This window comes from Panthera onca, chromosome D1, assembly GCF_046562875.1.
Source record: "Panthera onca isolate mPanOnc1 chromosome D1, mPanOnc1 haplotype 2, whole genome shotgun sequence".
NCBI lineage: Eukaryota > Metazoa > Chordata > Mammalia > Carnivora > Felidae > Panthera > Panthera onca.
The window spans coordinates 17809173-17828903 of NC_138348.1; the positions used below are offsets into that span (position 1 = coordinate 17809173).

Below are 19731 nucleotides of genomic sequence, written 5' to 3' on the forward strand. Positions count from 1 at the left end.
CGGGCACGCGGCCCCAAACAAAGGCGCCACGCTGCGTGACCCGCGAGCCACCTGCTACGACGGACCGAACCCCGGCCTCGGATTTGTTTTACAGGCACTCTCACTATCCGCGTGTGGCTTCTCCTCTCTGGCGGGGGGGGGGCGGGGGGGTCGCCCCCCGGTGGCCACCCCGCACCGGGCCGCCGGCCCTCACCCTCCACCAGCGGGTGCTCACGGAACCTCATCTTCCCCATCGACTGAGCGGCACGACCACGAGAGCCGACCTGGCGGAGAGAACGAAGCACGTCGAGGGTCCCCGAGCCCCCCGGGGCGAGGACGCGGGGGCTCGCTTATCCCAGCGGCCAGCGTGGTCAGGGGCCGGCGTGCCGCCCTCGCGGGAAGGCGGCTTGCCACGGCCCCCGGGGCTATTTCAGGATCAGAATGCAGCTTGGTCAAGACGCATGCTTCGAGTATCTGAAACGCCTCACTCTGCGCTACGGGATGAGGTTAAAATAGGAAACGCTACGTAAATGCTGGACTCAGCTGCAGCTGTGTTCCGAGAAAACCTTGCCGGTTGTCGACCGAGTCTAAAGATCCCAGCGGCCGACAGAAAAGCACCGAGGCGTGCAGCCACACGCCCCCGCATCCCGGTCCTTCTAGAACACTCCGGGCAGGGGAGATAGGACCGCGTGCGGCAGAAGAGCGATTCGGGAAGAGAAGAACGAGGCTGTGTTCCGGGACTGAGGTCAACAAGGCCGGGAGCTCTCCCCCACGGGGTGCCCTGCTTGGGACTGGGGAGAGAGAGAGATGGGGTTTAGAAGTTGAGCGTGGGGCTGAGACACCGGTAGGCCCACTAGAGAGAGGCAGCGGGTCAAGAACACAGCACACACCCCTCCAGCAGTGGAACTTCCTTTATTGATGGGGAGGATACAAGGGCATGACGCGAGGCGTCCCGCTGGAGCTGAGAAGCAGCCTGTCGGGGGCAGGCACCTGCGGGCAAGGGCCGCGACCGGAGTCCGCCCCCCTCGTGACACGCCTCAGGTCCCCCCGGGGAAGGTGGCTCCAGCAGAGAGCGCCAGGCCACCCTCACCCTGCCCACCGGGCGCCCGTCCCTCCGGCCACAGTCTCATCCACGCCAACTTACCTGCGGGGTCCGAGAGCTCCGGGAGCTCCAGGGCCTGTGCGGGCAGCACGGGGGGTTCAGGAAGCTTCCCAGACTTAAGCATATCTAGTTCGGCCTGGAGCTCCCGGACTTTCTTCTTTAGGCGAATACAGTTAGGGCAAAAGGACGTGGTGGGGAGCTCGTGAGGGTCGGACGCAAGGGAGGCCTCGGCGGGGCTGTCGGCCTTGAAGGACGAAGGTTCTTCTTCTTCATCCTCCAACGGGCCTGGTTCCTTGGAAACCCCCTGGGGGATCTTCCAGTCCCCTTCCCCCTGGGTCCGGCCGACATTCTGCACGCCATGTGACACGGTCATGGCGCACCGACTGTAGGCCTCGTCCTGGTACTTGGGGACTTTCCTGATGACCAGCGAGGTGCTCAGTGCCAGCTGGTGAGCTTCCGCCTTCGCGGACTCCAGGGAAGCCTCCAGCACGTCCTTGAAAATGAGGTCAATCTTCTTCTTCTTGGCCTGGGGGTGCACATCCCCCTCGTCAAAGCCACGCTTGTAGGGACTTTTGCCCTGTCTCAACACGGGGAGCGGAAGGGGACCCCTCAGGTCTTCTGGGTTATCCAGAGCCTGTTCAGACTTCTCCCTCTGCAACCTCTTCTCTCCTAGGAAGGAAAACCAGGGCGTGAGGAAGGGGGGAAAAGCCCCGACGTGGAGAAACCAACAGAAAACAAGGCACGCCTCCTATCGGGAAAGTCACTTGACACATCCCTCTGGAATCTGGCCTTGTGGGGCAGGTGTGACACGACAGGGAGAGAGAGGCGGGTCACTCAGCGGATCACGGGGTCTAGAGTGGGATCCCGAAACGTGGGCCGAACTCTCTAAAAAGACCACGCGTTGCACGGGAGCCTTACGTATACACGCGGCACATTTACAAATGGAGGGAAGGCTATAGGGGAGGGCAGTGGGAAGTTCGGTAACCGTAGAAGATGACACCCCCACCGATCAAACCGGGCGGGTGGGCGCGCACCTCAGAGCTCAGTGCGTGTGGCTCCCCGCCCTCCAGGCTTCTCGTCCAGTCCTGGCAACTGGAAGACGGCTGCTTCGACTTGGTAAAAGGTACACACGAAACACGGAGTCTGCTCCTTCCGGCTCCCTGGCTGCCCCGAGACGGCCCCTCGGGGCAGAGACCGACCCACAGCCAACCATCCTTTCTTAACTCTCCCAGTGATCAGAGGACGAGGTGCACGGAAGGGAGCGTGACCTGAACGTCTGTGGTTCTCCCACAACCGAGGCAGCGGGGGAACGGGAAGACGGGGCCCCCCACAGTGGCTGATGGCTCCCGGGCGGGCAGCCTCCAGCAAGACAAAGAGGGGCGTGGCCCCACTGACCCAAAGCATTCTTGAAATATAGCCGTGTCTCCTTACCTGATGATACAAAGAACGCTCCCTTTTCTAGCTCTTTCCATCACGTGACTGGCTTCAGAGACGTTGCTGAGCTCCCAACAAGAATTTTAGCCTGATTCTTTGAAACGGCCGCCACAGTCTCATAAATTGCTATAGAAGGGCGTATGCTCCCCGGGGGTTGCAGATGCTACAGGGGACCCTCAGAAGGTCTCCTGACGGCGGCCTGTGGGGCCGGGGAATCTCAAAGGGCTTCCTAGATAGAGGCGGGGCCCTGGGAGCTGACTCCGAGCAGTGACTTGACCTGAATGTATGTTGCGGATGGATTTCCAAAAGCCGTGTTTGCTAAAAACCTCTGAGTGGAGCGGAGGCCAAAGGATCTCTGGGAACAATCCAGAAGATCCATGCTATGCCCGAGCCCTGGCTCCCGCAGCCGGCAAGGGGTGCCGTGCCCCGGCCCGTGTATGAATCCAGGCTTCCGACGGGTAACAGCACAAAAGGGGGTAACCTAATCAGGACACCCCTCTTCTGTCCTCGCACGAATAACGTTATGTTCAGGGCCCCTGAAAGTCAGGTGGCTCTCACAGCCTATATTTTTATAACGACCGAGGAGCAGAAAGGGTGGACGTGAACACTAACAAATGCGACACGTTCGCGGTACAGATCAGCTATGACACTTGCCCATTTGGAATCTCCAAACGTCAAGGACCACGCTTTCACTTCTCACAGACCAGTCAGGCGGCAAACAGCTTATGTCGGGAGCTCAAGGCTATACATCAGCAGGGAGTCCTCATGCGTCTCTGCTTAAAGACAAGGTCATTCAAATCTCCCAGGATGCGTGGGGGACTTCTTTGGACTCAAGGCGCTCGGAAAAATCTAAAGGCCGAGAAGGACCTTTCAGCATCGTGGAATTGATTTCAAAGCCTCCATTAAATATGGGGGGAAACACCACAGAGTGAATCGGTGGCTCAAAGTGGATCAAATGACACAAGGTTTTTTTGAATACACCTATCCGATGCATCCCGCTCTTAAAAGATCTCCACAAAGGCATACTTTAAACGGTCTGCAGGAAGAAGTTTCTGGGCTTCAGGTAACGTCCCTACTTAAGAAGGACCAGTAATTCATGCTCTGGCCTTTCTCAGGGCTCCAGCCCCCAATTACAAAGGAACTTCCTTCCACGCAAGACCCTCGGTGACTGAGTGTCGGGATCCCCTTCCCGGAGCGGGGCTGGCCCACCAATCTAAGATGCCACTAAACTGTATTCAGAGCCTGCCAAAGCTGTAGGCTACAGAGACGTCTACACAGCTAAAGGCCACTGAGCTCATGACTGCTCCCAAGGGCTTTAGGATCAAGCCCACCCGCGGCTCTGGCCCGGCCCCACGGTGCCTTTCAGTCTCCTTCCTGTTTCCTACTGCTCAGCCTGGCCAGGAACAGCCACTCCTTCCTCCTGTATCTTCACAAATCTTCACGTATCTCATCTCAAGCCTCTCTGCTACGCCTCCTTTGAGCCACTCCCGAGAGGTCGCTCCCTCCTCCGAGCGTTCCCCTCGGATCTCGGGGCTCTCTGAGGATGATCGCAGCTTGATGTGCTTTGGAGAAGACACTGGGTTGGGGGTGGGGGTGGGGGTGGGGGAGGATATCACGAATCCAGGAGAATTTAAGAAGATTATGGCCAAGGGACGGAACCTGTGTCCTCAGATAGGACTTCTCTTGGTTTTCTTTTCTTCTGGTGATAGGACGATTCTTTTGGAGACTTCTTGGCCGTCTTCATTCGTGTCTTCCCTTATCCATTCAACAAAGATGTATTGCGCATCAGACACGGTTACACAAGGTCTCTTCAGAGGTCAAACGGAAACCAAGGGAATCTCGTCATAGAAACCTGCCTTCCCGAGCGAGATCGGCACGTGGCCAACCCCCGGTTCCGAAGAAGACAAGAGGTGAGTATGTCGGCTGGGTCTCCTCACCGCCCCCCCCAATCACAGATACCTTTTACCAAGTCAGGCAGCAGCTGTGCATTCAAGGTCCACAACCCGCTTTGTTCTGTTTTGTTTTTAAAAACAGCCTTGGGGCGCCTGGGTGGCTCAGCTGGTGGAGCGTCTGACTCTTGATTTCGGCTCGGTCATGTCTCGTGGTCATGAGATCAAGCCCCGTGCGGGGCTCAGCACGGAGCCTGCTTGGGATTCTCTCCCTCTCTCTGCCCCTCTCTGCTACTGCTCGCTCTCTCTCTCTCACTCTCCCTCAAAATAAATAAACTTAAAAAAAATTAACATAGCTTAATTGCCATGGGCCACCCTGCCCCCTTTCTCTCTTCTCCACTCATACTCCATGTGAAGATTTATCTCCAATAAGTAGGTTGGTCAGGAGCGTGACATGGTGGGGCTTGGGTACAGTCCTGGTTCCCGAGACCAGATGGACTCTGGGTCTTTGAATGCTTTTCCTTAATGCAAGAAATATCCCCCTGAGAGGAGCTGGATTCACCAGTTTGCCTGGGCCAGGCTGAGGCTAGAATAGAGAGGCAAAGGGCTAGGGGCTGGGGGGTATTTTAAGCCACTTGCAAATGACGCATTTAAATGGAGCTGGATGGACATCTCCCCCACCAGGCCACCACCCACACCTAAGGTCACCTTCCCACCTCCCTCCCTGAGAAGAACTGCCTTCTTCTAATAGAGGTGGTTCATTCACAGCGTGTGATCGGGACTTTCAGGAATGAGGCCAGGAGGAAGCTGGGAAGAACCGAGTTTGGTCTGGGAGGCCGTATGCCATCGTAGGTTAGAGCTGAGACCCTGGACTAGGACCCTGGACAGATGTGGATGAGAAAGCCAGCAGTGCCCTTCCTAGCCCCGTGACCCCGGGTGAGTCGCTGTATTCAACCGATGCTCAGTTTCTACATTGGTGAGCTGGGGGATAATCAGCCACACGGGATGGTCAGCCTTAAAAGTTTCCAACCGAGGGCTCACAGTGGTCAAGGTGGGCATTGCTCTAAATGGGCGCATTACCCAGCTAATTCCCACCGCACCCTTACGAGGTAGGTGAACACCGCAGAACCACCGCTGGGCACGCGGTAAGCACTTAGCAAATGTTAGTATCACTGCGACAGGGACGGGTTGTAGCACCTTCCCATCAGTTTGAGTCGGAGAAAGAGGACCAACTTTGATTACACTTATGCGCTTGGCTTTGGGGCCCTGTCTCTCTCCCGGATACTCTCTGATGCCTGCGCCAGGGTTTCTGAGGGAGGACGGCACCCTGGAGGGTCTGCGGCCCCGCCCAGAGCCGCGGCTCACACGCAGACCGTCCGTCCCCAGCCCCGCGTCCCTCTGGGTCTCCCCGTCGCCGCTGGACTGCATTCCCCAACGGTCTTCTCAGGAAGCTCCCAGAGAAGCACTCCTGGCCTCCCCTGTGTTTGGTTTGCGGGCGTGGCCCTCACCTCGGGTGGGGACTCACCTCTGGCCAGATTGCGGTGGATGGTCTCCTGGGACATGCTGTGCAGACGCTTCATGTATTCCTTGCTGTACCAGACCCGGAGCCGCTCCCCGGGCCGGATGTCCCGGCAGGCTCGGAAGTAGATGCGCTCGCTGTGCTGGAACGCCAGCAGGTTCTGCTCCCTCTCTTCCCGGGAGATGACCACGTACCTGGGGGCGAGGGGGACAGGTGAGAACGCACGGGCCACTCGGTGGAGGTCAGAGGTCCACAGGCAAGGGGCGTGCGCAAAAGTCGAAGGACGGCTGCCTGTCCGGGATCGGGACCCCAGCTAGAGCCGGTCCCTCGTCCCGACGTCACAGTTTTGTGCGACCTCGAGCAAGCCTCGGACCCTCTGAGGGTCTCTGTTTTCTGAGACTAGGGATGACAGCCGCCCTGCCTACCTCCCACGTACTGGTAACCACAAAATTCAACACCAGATATAAAAACGATTACCAAACCGAAAGGCCATGTCGTTCGCTCTTCGCTAAATTTTAGCCACAGGGACCCCCAGACACCTGCAGGCCTCCGATGGCGCTAAGTGTGGGATTCCTGGACTGTTTCCAGGATTTCACGAAGCCTAGAAGAAACAACCCATGTGACAACGGCGCCCCGAAGGCCAATTAACAAATGCTGAAGATCAACGTCTTTAAAAAGTGGGTGCCCGATGCTGACAGGAGACGAAGGGAAATAAGACCCGAGAGAAGGTTAGCAACGACTGGAAACTAAGACTCAGAGACGCTAAGTGACTCGCCTGAGGTCACACAGCGAACAAATGGGAGATGGAGCTTTGAGGTCTGTGTCTTTCCCACTAGATCTCGCGGCTCCCCTGTGGGCATGTAAAGCACCAGCAATGCCCAGATAACCTTTAAAGTTCTGCCAAACCCTCAGAATCTCTCCCTTACTCCCGCTCCCTGAAATGACATTTCCAACATCCATCCTGCCGCCTTCCAAAGCTGAGATGATGTAACACCTACAGAGAAGCAGAGGCGGAGGGATCAAAAGGACAAGAGGAAACTGGAGTCTTAAGGATCCACACCACGCGAGCATCCAGGAAATGCGTCATAAAAAATAAACTTCTTTTGCTCATGCTATGGTTTGTCTCAAAAGCCAGGATAGGAATCAAAGTCGGACTGACTGGCATCGCCCAGAGAACGGTATTTGGAGCAGTCCAGGGTACGCAATCATTCACAGGGAAAAAACCCAATGGGTCACGAGCAAACGAAAAGCACTCAGCATCACTGCAAAGGAAAGAAACGGCAAGTAGCACGTTGTCTCTTTGGCACAGATTTCTCTCCCTCTCTCCCTCTCTCTCTTTTTAATGATAACATCCACATTGGCTAGAAAAGTGTATCCCAGACTACTGGTGGAGAATAAGTGGGCACAAGCCTTGGGGAAACAAATTGGCAATATGGCCTCGTACACCCATGTTCACGGCAGCATTATTCACAACCGTCTGCAGGTGGGAGCGACCCATGCCCGCTGATGGATACGTGGATAAAAGGAATGTGGAATACATATACGATGGCTATTACTTGGCTTTAAAAAGGAAGGAAATTCCGATATACGCTGTACCACGAATGAGCCCTGAAGACACATACCAAGCGAAGGGAGCCGATCACAAAAGGACAAATACGGTAGGATCCCATTTATATGAGGTCCTTGCAGGAACAGTCACATTCAGAGACGGAAAGGAGAACGGGGGTTGCCAGGGGCCAGGGTGGGGAGTGGGGGGACGGGGAGTTCGCGTGTAATGGGTATATAGTTTCAGTGGGGGAAGACGAAAAGAGTCTTGAGATGGATGGTGGTCACGACCCCGCAACGCGAGTGAAATTGATGCCGCTGAATTGCATACTTCAAAAAATGGTTACAATGGTAAATTTTATGGCACGTGCATTCTGTCGCAATTTTTGAAAAACTTTAAAAAGGACCATAAGATGCAGACCGAGTAGACGACTCGGCATACCACCGCCCTGGCTGTAGCATCGTTTACAATAACGCAAAAGCAGAAAACACCGAAACGTCCGATACCGGAGCAACAGCTTAGCGAACCGCGGCATATTCGTACGATGGAATCGCTCATCTATAGAAAAGCGTTTTCAAGGGATCTTTCATGACTCGGAAAAAAGGGCCCTGATAGGATGCAACGTGAGAACAGGAGGGCTGAAAGCTATCTATTCTATAGTTCCAACCATGCTCTAAACACAAGCCTTGGTAAACTACTTGAAGGAAATATACCAATGCTTTAACAGTGATTGGCCATTACAGGTGGATCTACTTTGTAAGTTTCTCTGTAATTTCCAAGTTTTCCTTATTAAGCAATTATTACAGTTACCCCTCCCCCCCCCCAAGAAAAGACACACGAACTCCACTTTCAGTACTGGTGGCGGTCGCGGTGGCCGCCTGCATTGTGAGTCTATGTTCCTGGCCCCTCGGGCAGAGCACCCTGGAGCATATCGTGCCCGTTGTCACAGATAGTCCCCTGTAGCCTCCATTCTTTCTACTCGCAAGGATAGTCCCCTGTAGCCTCCGTTCTACTCAGCCCTGGAGGAGGCCGTGACCTTATAAGGGGAACCACTAGAGTCCAGGGACCAATCCACCTGACAACAGGCGGCAGCACAGACCCCGGGGTTGCGGGGCTAAGGCCAAGGGAGGCAGCAGTGCAAACATGAGCGCCGGCTGCTTCACCCGCTCTGAGAGAAGCAGTCGTGAGCTCCACCCTGCCAGGGTCACACGGGCAGGATGCATGGCGCTTAGATCCCCAGAACCTGCTTGTGTCCAGAGACTAAATCAACGCATCTGTGTGCTTGTCGGCATCGGACACGAGCATCGGTCTCCCTGAGCTGTGAAGACAATACCGTGATATCCGCGACGCCCAGGCGTGCCGCAAACCAAGAACTTGGGGGGAAGGAGAAGAGGACCCCTGGCCCAGGGCGGTCTTTCCACACGGACACTTCTGAGTTGCAGCTCTCCAGCTGCAGGGGTCTGCTCTTCTCTGGATCTGATATTCCTTCTGAATGTGCAAAATATTTTCCAGTCCCCAGTTTAGTGAGAGCCCGGGGTTCAACATCCAAAATTAATCAGACTTGTGGCTAGCATCGAACAGAACTGGGGTAGACCCAAACTTTCCTACTCCTGGATTCAGAAGGCAAACTGCTCATCCACCTGTCTCCTCACAAGAATCACCTGAATCACAGAGCACAAGGAAAGACACGCTCTTCTCTGGTTTGGCTGTGCAAACAATCATCAAGCTCTAAAAGCTAGAATTACTTTCTCTGGCATCAATCACAGTCTCCCAAAACAGATCAAAATTTGTTCAGCACCTGGTTGTATTTGGTCGTTTTGAGATATAATATCTATGGCACCTCTCAGCGAATGGTAATAACCCACTCCCCCGAGGTGTTCAATGGAGGCAGCTAAGTCTCAACACCAATTACCTGGAATTCACTCTCCCTCTTTTAAGTATTTTGCAGTGACACCCAGGGGTTTAATCCACTCCCAGAATCCCGTTCCCGTACAACAATCCCTTCATGAAGAACCACGCCTGTCCCATCTCATGGCTGCAGACAAGCAAGAGCCCTCCCTGGAAGACAAAGCTTCTAGGGAGTGAAGGTCCCTGTATCTGTTGAGTCTCCAGGTCACTACCTCGTTGGAGAGAAGGCACAGAGTATGTCGGAAGGAGGGTGGAAAATGGCTAGCACAGGGCACTCTACGAACGCAAGAGCTCATCTGATAGCTTTTCAAATCAGACCCACAGAGGTGACAACCTTTGAAGCAATCGAGGGGGTGGGTGGGAGCGGGAGCTGCTCTCTGGACTGAAGTTTTCATGATGATAATGGATTATTTTTATTCTGAGCTCCTTGCTGGCTTTGGGAATTGGATAGACAGGCACTAAGACACCACTTCTTAGACCTCACCCACTGTGCCTTATCAAATGCACCAGATTTTCTAGCTGGGACAGGAAATGACTATGGGTTTCAACGGAAGAGAGAAAATAACCCACGGGGCATCCATTTTGTTGGAGTGGGGGCAGACAAAGGCCAGGCTCAGACATTCCTGCTCAGGGGGTAGGTCTCTGACGGAGAGGAAGATGTGCCACTCACGGAGGCAGGAATGGGAAAGACTGACCGAGAAGAGGCAGGGCTCTGTTTTCTCCCGTGCATTTAGGTCTCTGAGCTGGGCGGGTCTTTGGGTCATGCACCCACCCACCAGATGGTCACCCAAACGCTGACAGAACGTCACGCAGCCAGCCTTGAGTGCGGCTGGAGGCCTCGGACTCTTAGGCGGGACTTCCCCATCTCAAGCTGAAATTGGCTGCCCGTTGCCTTCCGTCCACTGGCCTCAGTTTCCCCTTCCTGTTTTGATGTGCTAGACCCATAGTCCCCCACTGAAGCCTAGAAAAAGACTCTAATGAAATTCCATCAGAAGTTCATAGGCTCTTCGTCTCTCTGTCCCCTTTGCTTCCAACTTGATCTCTTCCCTCCCCAGAACCAGAGGGAAAGGCCAGTCAGCACCTACACCTTGCTGGAGAAGATCCTGGGCCTGGTTTCACAGGATCTTTGCCTCTTGTGGAAATCGAGTAATTTTGATTTCCATGGTCATCCTTTTCGGCCGAGAGCAGAAGGGGAGGACCTGGATTCCAAGAGGTCAAAGGCAGGCTGGAACTTTCCAGAGAGGGGACAGATTCCTGGTCAGGACGTGGGGGTTTCCTGCTTGGGAGAAGCTCTCTGTGTGACTGGCAGTAAGCCAGGGCAACTCACAGGTTAGGAGGCCCTTGTCTTCTAAGGAGACTCCCAAAAGGACCCAGAGGAGCCACTCTGGTTACTTTGAAAGCCTCAGATCTCTGTGGGCAGGGTCTTGCCTGTGACAGACGGATAGTAGGATCTGTGGGGAGGTGTCCAAAAAAAAAAAAAAAGGTCACGCCTCAGAGTGGTCCCTGAAGTACACTGGCGAATGGATAGCCCCTGACCATCTGGAGCCTCCTGCCGGAAATAGTGATTCCCCCCCACCCCAGGACCCCTAGCTTCTTCTAGGGAACAAAAGGTAAAAATTCACTTAGCAACATCTCACTCTCACTGTGCAAAGACTTTAATAAAATACAGCTCAGTGGTTTCAGACGTGGCTGTTCATCTCGCTCAGCTCACGGGTTCCTTTCTTTTCCTTACAGGGCTAGCCTGGTGCCGAGTACGGGGCATCTGAGTGCTTCCGGAATCCCGGAAATGGCAGGGGCACTCGAGCCCCTGTGGCCAGCATGCTTTCCCTCCATCATCTAACCCCTGCTCTGGGGGCCTTGAGGTTTTCACAGGAAGCGAAGAAAGAGAATATACACCAAAGAAAGATCCTGGAGACTGGGTGTGTTCCAAGTGTGAGATCAATTTCTTTTTATTGCCGTCTTAACAAAAATACTTGGGAAGGCAATCTTTGATTCCAGCATTGGGAGGGCAGGGGAATGCCAGGCAATAATCAAGCCACTGGGCTGTCGGACTGGGGACTGTTCAGTTTGGGGGTGGCAGGAACCCCCAGAGGACCACAGAGTGGGGCGATGGAGGCCGAGGACACGGGGACCTAGCGGTTTGCCCTCCGAGCTCTCTCCCTGGGACCAAGCTTGGTCTGGGTTCAGAAGCAGCACTCCAGGAACAGCCACAGCAGGCACTGGGTACGGCAGTCCTCCCAGCCCCCACTAGGGCTCTAGGGGGCAGGCGTGGGGGAGATAGATGGAGGGACGGCCGGGGGAGGGGAGCTTCTGCTAGGGTCAGCCTCAGGCCAGGGAGCAAAGAGGACACAGAGCCGAGCTACAACCTGGGTCAGAGCTAAGCTTGTGACTGCCTCCCCCACCTCCCTCCGGGACTCGAGGAACCCGGCTCTCCCCCCACACTCCGAAATGAAACATGAAGCTAGAGATGTGTGTAGCTAATGCATTTGCAGCCCAAGCAAGCGGAGGCGAGGCATGCTGGAACTTGGGTGGCACGGGAGCCTTGCTGGGTTCTTATAGACGCCAGAAGAGGAGTCACCTTGTGGGTGCTGAGGCTTGGGCCCTGCCTCTCCCCAGGCCCCCCCCCCCCCCCCCCCCCAGCTGTTAGCCTTAGTGCCAGAGCTGGGTGGGTGGATTCACCGCCCGGAGGCTGCCGTTGCCTCCCACCGGCACCCAGGAGAGCCGAGGCGTGGGCGGGCGAGGCGCGGTACCCCTCCCGACTCCCGATCAGGCCTCTGACAGGGGAGCTGGACAAATCCGCAGACCTGGCTTCCAGTCCTGGCGCCCCCCCCCCCCCCCCACCCCGCCCCGCCAACTAACTGTCGTGTCACTGATCATCTAGGAAATGCAGGTGATGGCAGTAATAACATGACAACGATACCCGGCTTGGCTGCCTCTCCGGCTGTCCTGAGAACCCACTGAGACCACACACCTGCAAATGCAGGGAAAGCATAAGGTGCTCTCTCTAAGAACTCCGGGGAGTCTTCGCCTTCCTCCGACGCCATCCCCTTCCACAAAAGGCAAGCACAGCAGCTGAGCACACGCACCGCAAGGGCAAGCGGAAGGCCAAGGCAGGGGCACCACCCGCCGCACTCAGAGCCCTGGGGAAGGGGAGGACGCACCCCTCCCGGAAGGGCTGAGCTCCCCCTGCCCGTCCTCAAGCTTCGCCCCCTTCGGAAGCAGCGGAATCAGGGCGTGGGAGGCAGCCGTGGCAGCCCTGCGGTCGGCAAGCAGGAGTCCATTCAGGCGCTCCCCCCTCTTGCTCCCCTCTTCCCCGCAAGGCTCGCCACCGTGGGTGCGGACCAAGAGGAGGCTGACGCCCCAGGGCAAGCAAGCATCGGGCAGGTCGCTTTCCCTGCATCTTCAGCATCTGCCGAAGACGAGGGAGCGGGGCTCAGTACACACTCTGTTGGAGCCCAGGGCAGCTGGCCTGCACTCGGGGAGGAGGTGGCCGCCTCCCCAGCATCCTACAAGGGTCATTGGTCCCGGACACGGGAGACTGGCTCCCGTCGCAAGGCCAGGCACCTGTCCCCCCACCCCCATCTCTCTTCCTCCTACTGGAGACTGGCCGGGTCAGAAGGTGTGCTTTCTCTTCCGAGACCTGGTAGTCCGTGCAGGGGCTGGCGCCGGGGGAGCCTGCGGGGGCTCTGCCGGGGGGGCCTCGACCTGAGGGGTAGAGCCCGCGGGGGCTACCCCGTCTGGCCCCCGCTGAGATGCCTGGACCCCGTCTCGGATCTCCGTCAGCGTCTGGCACACCTGACCGACGCGGCCGGTCAGCTCCGCCACGGTCTGGCCGATGGAACGCATGCTGTTCGCCATGTCCCGGTGCACGGTCACCAGCTCCTGGCAGAACTGCTGGAGGACCTCGGTCTGCCGGACGTAGGCATGGAGGAGCTGCCAGTCAAGGCCCGTGCTGGGCGGGCTGGGGTGCGGCCGAGGGGTCCTGCAGGCAGCCTGGGCCTGCGGTGAGGGCCGGGATAGGGCCTCTGGCTTGGGGCCCACCATCTCGGACTGGTCTGAGGAGGACGATGAGCGGAGCAGGGTAGGCCTGGCCAGGTGGGCCTTTTCCTCTGGTGACCGCTGCCGGGGCACCCGCAGAGGCTGCCTCGAGGGCCCCGGGGCCTCCTCATCTTCATCATCTTGCGGGATAGAAACAAAGAAGGGCAAATGATTACAACAGAGAGAAAGGGGGCGGCTCTGGGCTTTGGCCCACCGCCCCCCCCCCAAGTCGCTCTATAATCCCCCTGCCCGGCCACCCCCGAGTCTAATTCAGCACCTGTCTGCTCCCCTGCACCGGCCCACAAACACCTGCTCCCCAAATCCCTGAAGGTGTGCGGGCCCGGCACCCCGGGGGACAAGGGTGAGCGCTGCCCGGGCCCCCTTCCTTTCACGGGAACAGCAACACGCTTGCGGGAGGGCCCAGGTCGGGGGACTTGGAGACACCAGTCCCAGTGACAGCAAGTCAACCGGCTCGCTCACTTCGTCCCTCTGTGACTCAGTTTCTGCAGAGCAAAGATCACAACTGCTCTGTCTTGATCTACCCAGCCGCTTGCCCGCCTAACAGGGTTGTCAAGAAAATGAAACAAGAGAACGGACACGAAGGAGCTTGGCAAAGCCGGAAGAGTGACACCCGCCAAAAGGCACTCGGAGTTCTGTCTGACTCGCTTGGGCCACCTCGTGGCCTTGCTAGAATCTGCAGTTTTAAGTCACGGGGGGGGGGGGGGGGGGGGGGGGGGGGGGGAGACAGGCCCTGGGGCAGTCTGGAGTCTGGCAAGGGATAGGAAAGGAGTGACGCGGCTGGAGGGCACAGAGCAGGAGAGCCACCTCTGCAGCCTGTCCTGATGTTCCCCCGAGACCCCCAAGGCGGGCCGCCCAGGGAAGAAGCATCGCTCTCACCCAGGAGCGTCTGAAGGCTTGCAAGGCACCACCACACAGACGGCCAGTCACAGGGAGGGGCCGGGCCCCTGCAACACCCAGACCTTGGCTCTCTTGTGAGCAAGGTTATGAGCTGATTCCCACGGCAGGAATAAAAAGTATGCAGGTTCCCTGCCTGCACCAGAGGGGCTAAATTCAGAACCACCCCCCAGGGGAGGTGACCGAGAAGACTGACTCATCTTGTCCCCAGCTGCACACATGCATGCCTCCCCAGGGTCCCAGGGCCTCCCTTTGGGCTGGCACGAGAAGAGCCCAGTGATTCATAACCGCGCTTGGTGGGATAGCTGCCAGCCCCCCAGGGATCCCAGGACACCCGTTCTGGCGTGGCAGGGCTGGAAGGAGTGAGCGGAGCCGAGGCGATGGTGCTTCCACCCCACCCCCCTTTCAGGGCCTCCTTCCACAGAGCCCCTGGCCTCGTGCTGTGACAGCTGGTCGACCGGCCGGGAAAGGGGGGCCTGGCCAAGTCTGCGGTGGAGGGGTCCCGGGCCCCCTGCCCAGCCCAGGTCACATTTGGCAACCTCATTACCTTCTTGGGGAGATGGAAGAGACAACAGGGCAGGATTTAGGGAACGGACGGCCCCGGCTGCCAGGCGCCCGTCTTTTTCTCCTAACTGGGTGGAATCACCCTGAAGCTTAGCAAAATGCCAATTCGTAGGGAGCTGGCAGACCTGGGCCCGAGTCCTGGTTCTGAATCTAGCTGGGGGGCCACCTCTGTTTCTGGAACTTATCTGCCTCGTCTACATAGCAAGGGAGTCAGAGTAGACGGCCTCCGTTCCTTTCCCAGTCCTGAAGAACGGACTCTGAGGGGCCACCTGTCAGGAGCCCCAGCCAAACAGGAAATTAGTGCGATCCCCATCCCAACAGCAGAGGGCCGTGGGAGGGAAGACGGGGTCCTTGTGAACCACCTTCCCCGGGCTGGCCAGCCGCTGACTTGCAGTCCTCCTGCCCTGCTCCGTCTATCGTAGGCCAGACTCCCGTTGGGACCGTGGGCCGAAGGTGGGGGGATGTGTGGGGAGAAGGGGGTGCAGTCCCACCACAGAAGGGTCTCGACCGCTCCCCATTCAGGGGAGTCCCAGATGGAACCACAGCCCCAACTACAGCCTGCTGGGCCAGGAGATTCCACAGTCAGGCCCCTGCATCCAAGTCCATCCTGGGTCACGGGAAGCAGAGGCGAATAAAGCAGAAGAGGGGTGGAGAAGGGCACGGGGGCGGTAAGGACAGGGAGGGAACCTGGTGAGATGGAGAGATCTGAGAGAGAGCCTTAGAGGGGGGAGAAAGAGGCAGAGGGCAGAGAGGAGTGGGCGCAGAAGCACAGAAAAGAACACAGAAATGAAGAGGTTAGGAAGAGAGAGAGCAGGAACTCATCTTCCCCCCCACCCCCTCCGTGGCCTGGGCCCTGAAGACTTGGCTGGCTTCCTCCCGCACCCCCTCCCCCACGCCTGCTACACTGGGCTTCCCTGGTTCCTCTCTGTCCTGGAACGTGCCAAGCGCCTTCCTGATGCGGGGGCCTCGTACATGCAGTTCTCAGCCTGGAGGCTCCCTGCTCCCCTCCCGGCGCCCCATGCCGAGGCCTGGTTAACTCTTACTCACCCTTTGCAAGTCAGTGCAACTGTCACTCCTGGGAGGCCCTCCCCGGCCCCCGAGGACAGCCAGCTCCCCGGCCCCCTTGCTCTCAGGCACGGCTGGTACGTAACTGGCACGGCCAAATGCAACACTTGAATACAGGGCACCTTTTTCAAAACCCAGTGTGAATTTCAGGAGGCCAACAGCAGAGCACGAACCCCCCGCACGGTGCCCTTGCACGTGCAGGGCCCCAGGGACACTGCGCAGGTGGCCCGGGTCGTCAGCCCCGCTCTCAGGACTTCCGGCGTTCGCCCTTCATCCCTTCATTACAACTGTCCTTGTACAATGACTTAAAGCTTGTTTATTCCCACGAGTCTAGGGACAACCCCAGAGCGGGGCCCGTGTAGGATTTATATACAACGCTGTCTTCCCAGCTCCTAGCACAGCTCCTGGCACAGAGTTCAGGAAATATTCTCGAATGAATGAACGGAAAGGGGTGGAGAAGACAGAGCGGGGGAAGGAGGGAAGGGTGCATGGGGAGACTGGACGAGACGGAGAGGGACAGAGACAGGAGAAGGCCAGGGAAGGGGGGGGGACGGCAGGGGAGGAGGAGGCTGGGCAGCAGGAGCCCGGGGAGGGAGGCAGGTGGTACTCACAGCTGGTCGAGGGGCTGTCGGTGCCGTCCAGTTCCGCCCTGGGGAAGCTGTGCCCAGAACGGGCCGTGAGCAGCGCTGACTCGATGGCCCTCTCGTGGGCAGTGAGCACGATGGCGGGGGCCCGGCCCCCGGCCCCGGGGCCCGACAGAGACTGCTGCATGAAGGCCAGCTTGTCCTTGGTCCTCCGTTTCATGTCATCCCATCTGTGCTTAATGTCCTTGACGGAGCGGGGCACCTGGCTGACGGAGGTGATTTTCCGAGCTATGCCTTCCCAAATCTTGTCCCTGTCGGCATGGGACAGCCGCATGGTCTCCCTCCCAAAGAGAACCGCTTCGTGGTGGGTCACCTCCGTGACCAGAATGTCCAGCTCCTCCTTGGAGAACTTGGGCTTCCTCTTGCGCTCAGCCAGGGGCGCCACATTCCTTGGGTTGAATATCCCACAAAGCACAATTGGGTAAATGACCGTCAGCGTGGGCGGTCCTCCTCCTTCCTAATTGCCGGCCCCCAGCTGGGGAGCCAGGAGGCACCCAGGCACCCTGGCCTGCTCACCACCACCACACCCTCCTCCTAGCGAGAGGCCCCTTCCACTACTCCTCAGAGGGCAGGCGGGCAGCAGAGGTGCGGCGGAGTGGGTGGAAACGCGGCGCGCGCCGGACGGCCCGGTGTCGGGCCCTGCCGTGGCCCTGGGTGGCCCTGGCTGGCCCCGGCAGCCGGGGCGCTTGGCTCAGCCCCTCCCGGCCTCTCTCCCCAGCCGGGTCAGGAGGGACAACCACCCCACCTTCGGGGCTGTCACCAGAGAGGGGAAAGCAGAGTGACGAAGAGCGTTAAAGCCCCGAAGAGGGAGAAAGGGTCCTTACTGGGGTTCGGACCGGGCCACGGTCGCTACAGATGGCTCACAGGAAGACTACTGAAACAGGGGGTGTTTCAATCTCCTCGCCAGCGATGCCAGCGATTAGGGTGTGGTCACAGAAAGCGTTTTCTGCCCTGCGGCTCTCTTTGTCTCCTTCCCCGGCCTCCAAGTCCTCCCCAGGCCCCGTCCCCGCCTTCCGCCGGATGTGGGTGTAGGCTCCCCTCCAGCTGGGGTCAGCTCGTTTCAGGGTGAGCTGCGGTGACCTTTGGGCAGCTCGTGGGTAGGACGCGAGCGGTCCGTGAGCAGCCACCGGGAGACAAGTTCCCCTTTGATGGAGACTAGGAGTGACCTTGGCTTCCACGTGCACAGAGGAGCCAGGGGCTGCTTGAGCAAGAGCAACCCAAGAGAGGAACCCAACACATGGAGGGGAACCTGGAGCCCCGTTCACTCCTCCAGCTGCCCCCAAAACCACAGCAGGAGGCTAGGGGCACAGAGATCCCTCAGCCTTTACCTCTCCACGTCACCTACCCAGAACGCCACAGCTCAGGCGAAAGGAAGGTCGGGGCTTTGTGACCCGGCCAAGACAGGGACCGTGGTCCGCGCCTTGCACTCAGACAGACCTGGAACTAGGGGCTGAGCCTCTGGTGCCCACCCCCTTCCCCGTCTAGACAATGAGGCTCGTGATTCTAGCGCCACCTCCCAGGGCAGCCAGGAGGAAGTCATGGGGGTTTTTCAGTCTCACCACTATTGGCAGTTGGGGCTAGAAAATTCTTTGTGGGTGGGTGGGACGACATCCTGGGTAATTAGGATGTTTATCAGCCTCCCCAGCTTGATGTGACAACCGCCAAAGTGCCCCCAAGCAAAACAGCCCCCGGTTTCAGACCACCGATGACACGGATGTAGAGCACCTGGGGTAGGGAGGCCACCAAGTCAACCCTCATTACGTTGACGCCCGTTCCCTTCCCGGCCCACCACTTAAGTGTTTCAAAACACTAACCAACTCCATTCAATCATCCACGAGCCCCCAGGTTGTAACAGTACAAGTGAAGGCGTCTGCAAAGCGGAAGGAGCTATACAGAAGGAAGCTATACCCTAAGGGGGAAGGCAGGTTCCCAGGATGAACTGGCTTTCCCCTCCAACCACCACCAGAGGGACATCTCCACGGCAACAAACCACGTACCCAACCTCAACCTACACCTTGAGTCTTAGATGAGATGGGCGGCGGGGGGGGCACCACCTGTGGCTACCCTGGCACCATCTTGCATTGGAACAGGGCCGGCAGCTGGGACAGAATGGGAACTGGACAGACCCCATGCCGGCAAGGGAGCAGTAGCTGAACCCACCCCACACGGAGTCCAGGAGGCCATGCTTTGGCTGGGCCCTGTGCGCGAGCAGAAAGAACACCGGCCCAGAAGTCCAGGGGCGGATTCAAGTCCTGGTTCTGCCAGCGTCCTCGTGGTCTTGAGTAAGATCTCGCCCTGCCCCGGGCCTCAGTTGACCACTGTAGCATGAAGATCAGTACAGGGTAGCGGTTCTCCACCCTAGCGGCACATCAGAATCCCCATGGAGAGCTTTAAAAAAGACCGATAACTGTGGGCTCCTCCCCAGCCCAATTAAGTCAGAATCTCAGGGGCATCAGATGATCGCTCAGTTAGTTCAGATGGTGTCTTTCTTTGGGGCTTGTGGCAAAGCCTTGCCCCCAGGCTGAAAGATCAGAGATGGGGGTGGGGGGGGGGCGTGGAACAGAACCAGCTCGTCGGCAAAGCTTCTAGAGTCTCGAAAGCAGCGGTGCAGAAAGGCCTGACACTAGACTGCGCCCAGACACCCTCTCCTTTGCTTGTCTATAGCCAGACGCAGCAATAGGGAATAGGAGCCCAGGCCAGGGGTCTGGTCCCCACTTCCGTGTCTCTGGTCACAGTGCCCTCAAGTGAAAACGTGGCCCCTCTGAAGGCCCATCTCCAAGGCCCCCTCCTCTTTGATCTGGGCCCTCGCACCATATTGTCTGTGCCTTCTTCATTCAACAACTTTATTAGGAAAAACCAATCTCCACGGTGGAAGGTGTGAGTCCTGGGAGGGAGGACTGGGAGGGCAAATCCATCGAGGGCGCCCAGTTACGGGGTCTGCTATGCAAGTGCCGAGCTGACCGGTGCCCAGTGGTCGGGGAGAAGGAGTTAGGAGGGTGTCCAGGGCCTTCTTGGAGCCACTTTCAGGGCAGTGGCTGACCTGATTACGTGAAAGGGGGCTGGAGGGAGGGAGCGTGCATCCCTATACTGTGACACAGGGGTCACCTGTCCCCGGGGCACCTCTGCTT

At 58.0% G+C, this 19731-nt stretch overlaps 1 protein-coding gene across 5 annotated transcripts in view; it reads right to left on the bottom strand.

Annotated features, from left to right (window-relative positions):
* The window catches only part of PRDM11 (PR/SET domain 11), an 89639-nt gene that overhangs the window by 9329 nt on the left and 60579 nt on the right, over window positions 1-19731 (bottom strand). For 3 of the 5 annotated variants that reach the window (XM_060606459.3, XM_060606460.3, XM_078433391.2), the window contains 2 exons: window positions 5930-6117; window positions 1124-1750 (listed from right to left, as the gene is read on the bottom strand). In XM_060606459.3, coding sequence (XP_060462442.2) covers window positions 1124-1750; window positions 5930-6117 — 815 coding nt within the window. Of the gene's footprint in view, window positions 1-1123; window positions 1751-5929; window positions 6118-11310; window positions 13556-16570; window positions 16993-19731 lie in introns of those variants that run through there. The other 2 variants (XM_060606465.3, XM_060606463.3) reach the window with 2 other exon arrangements.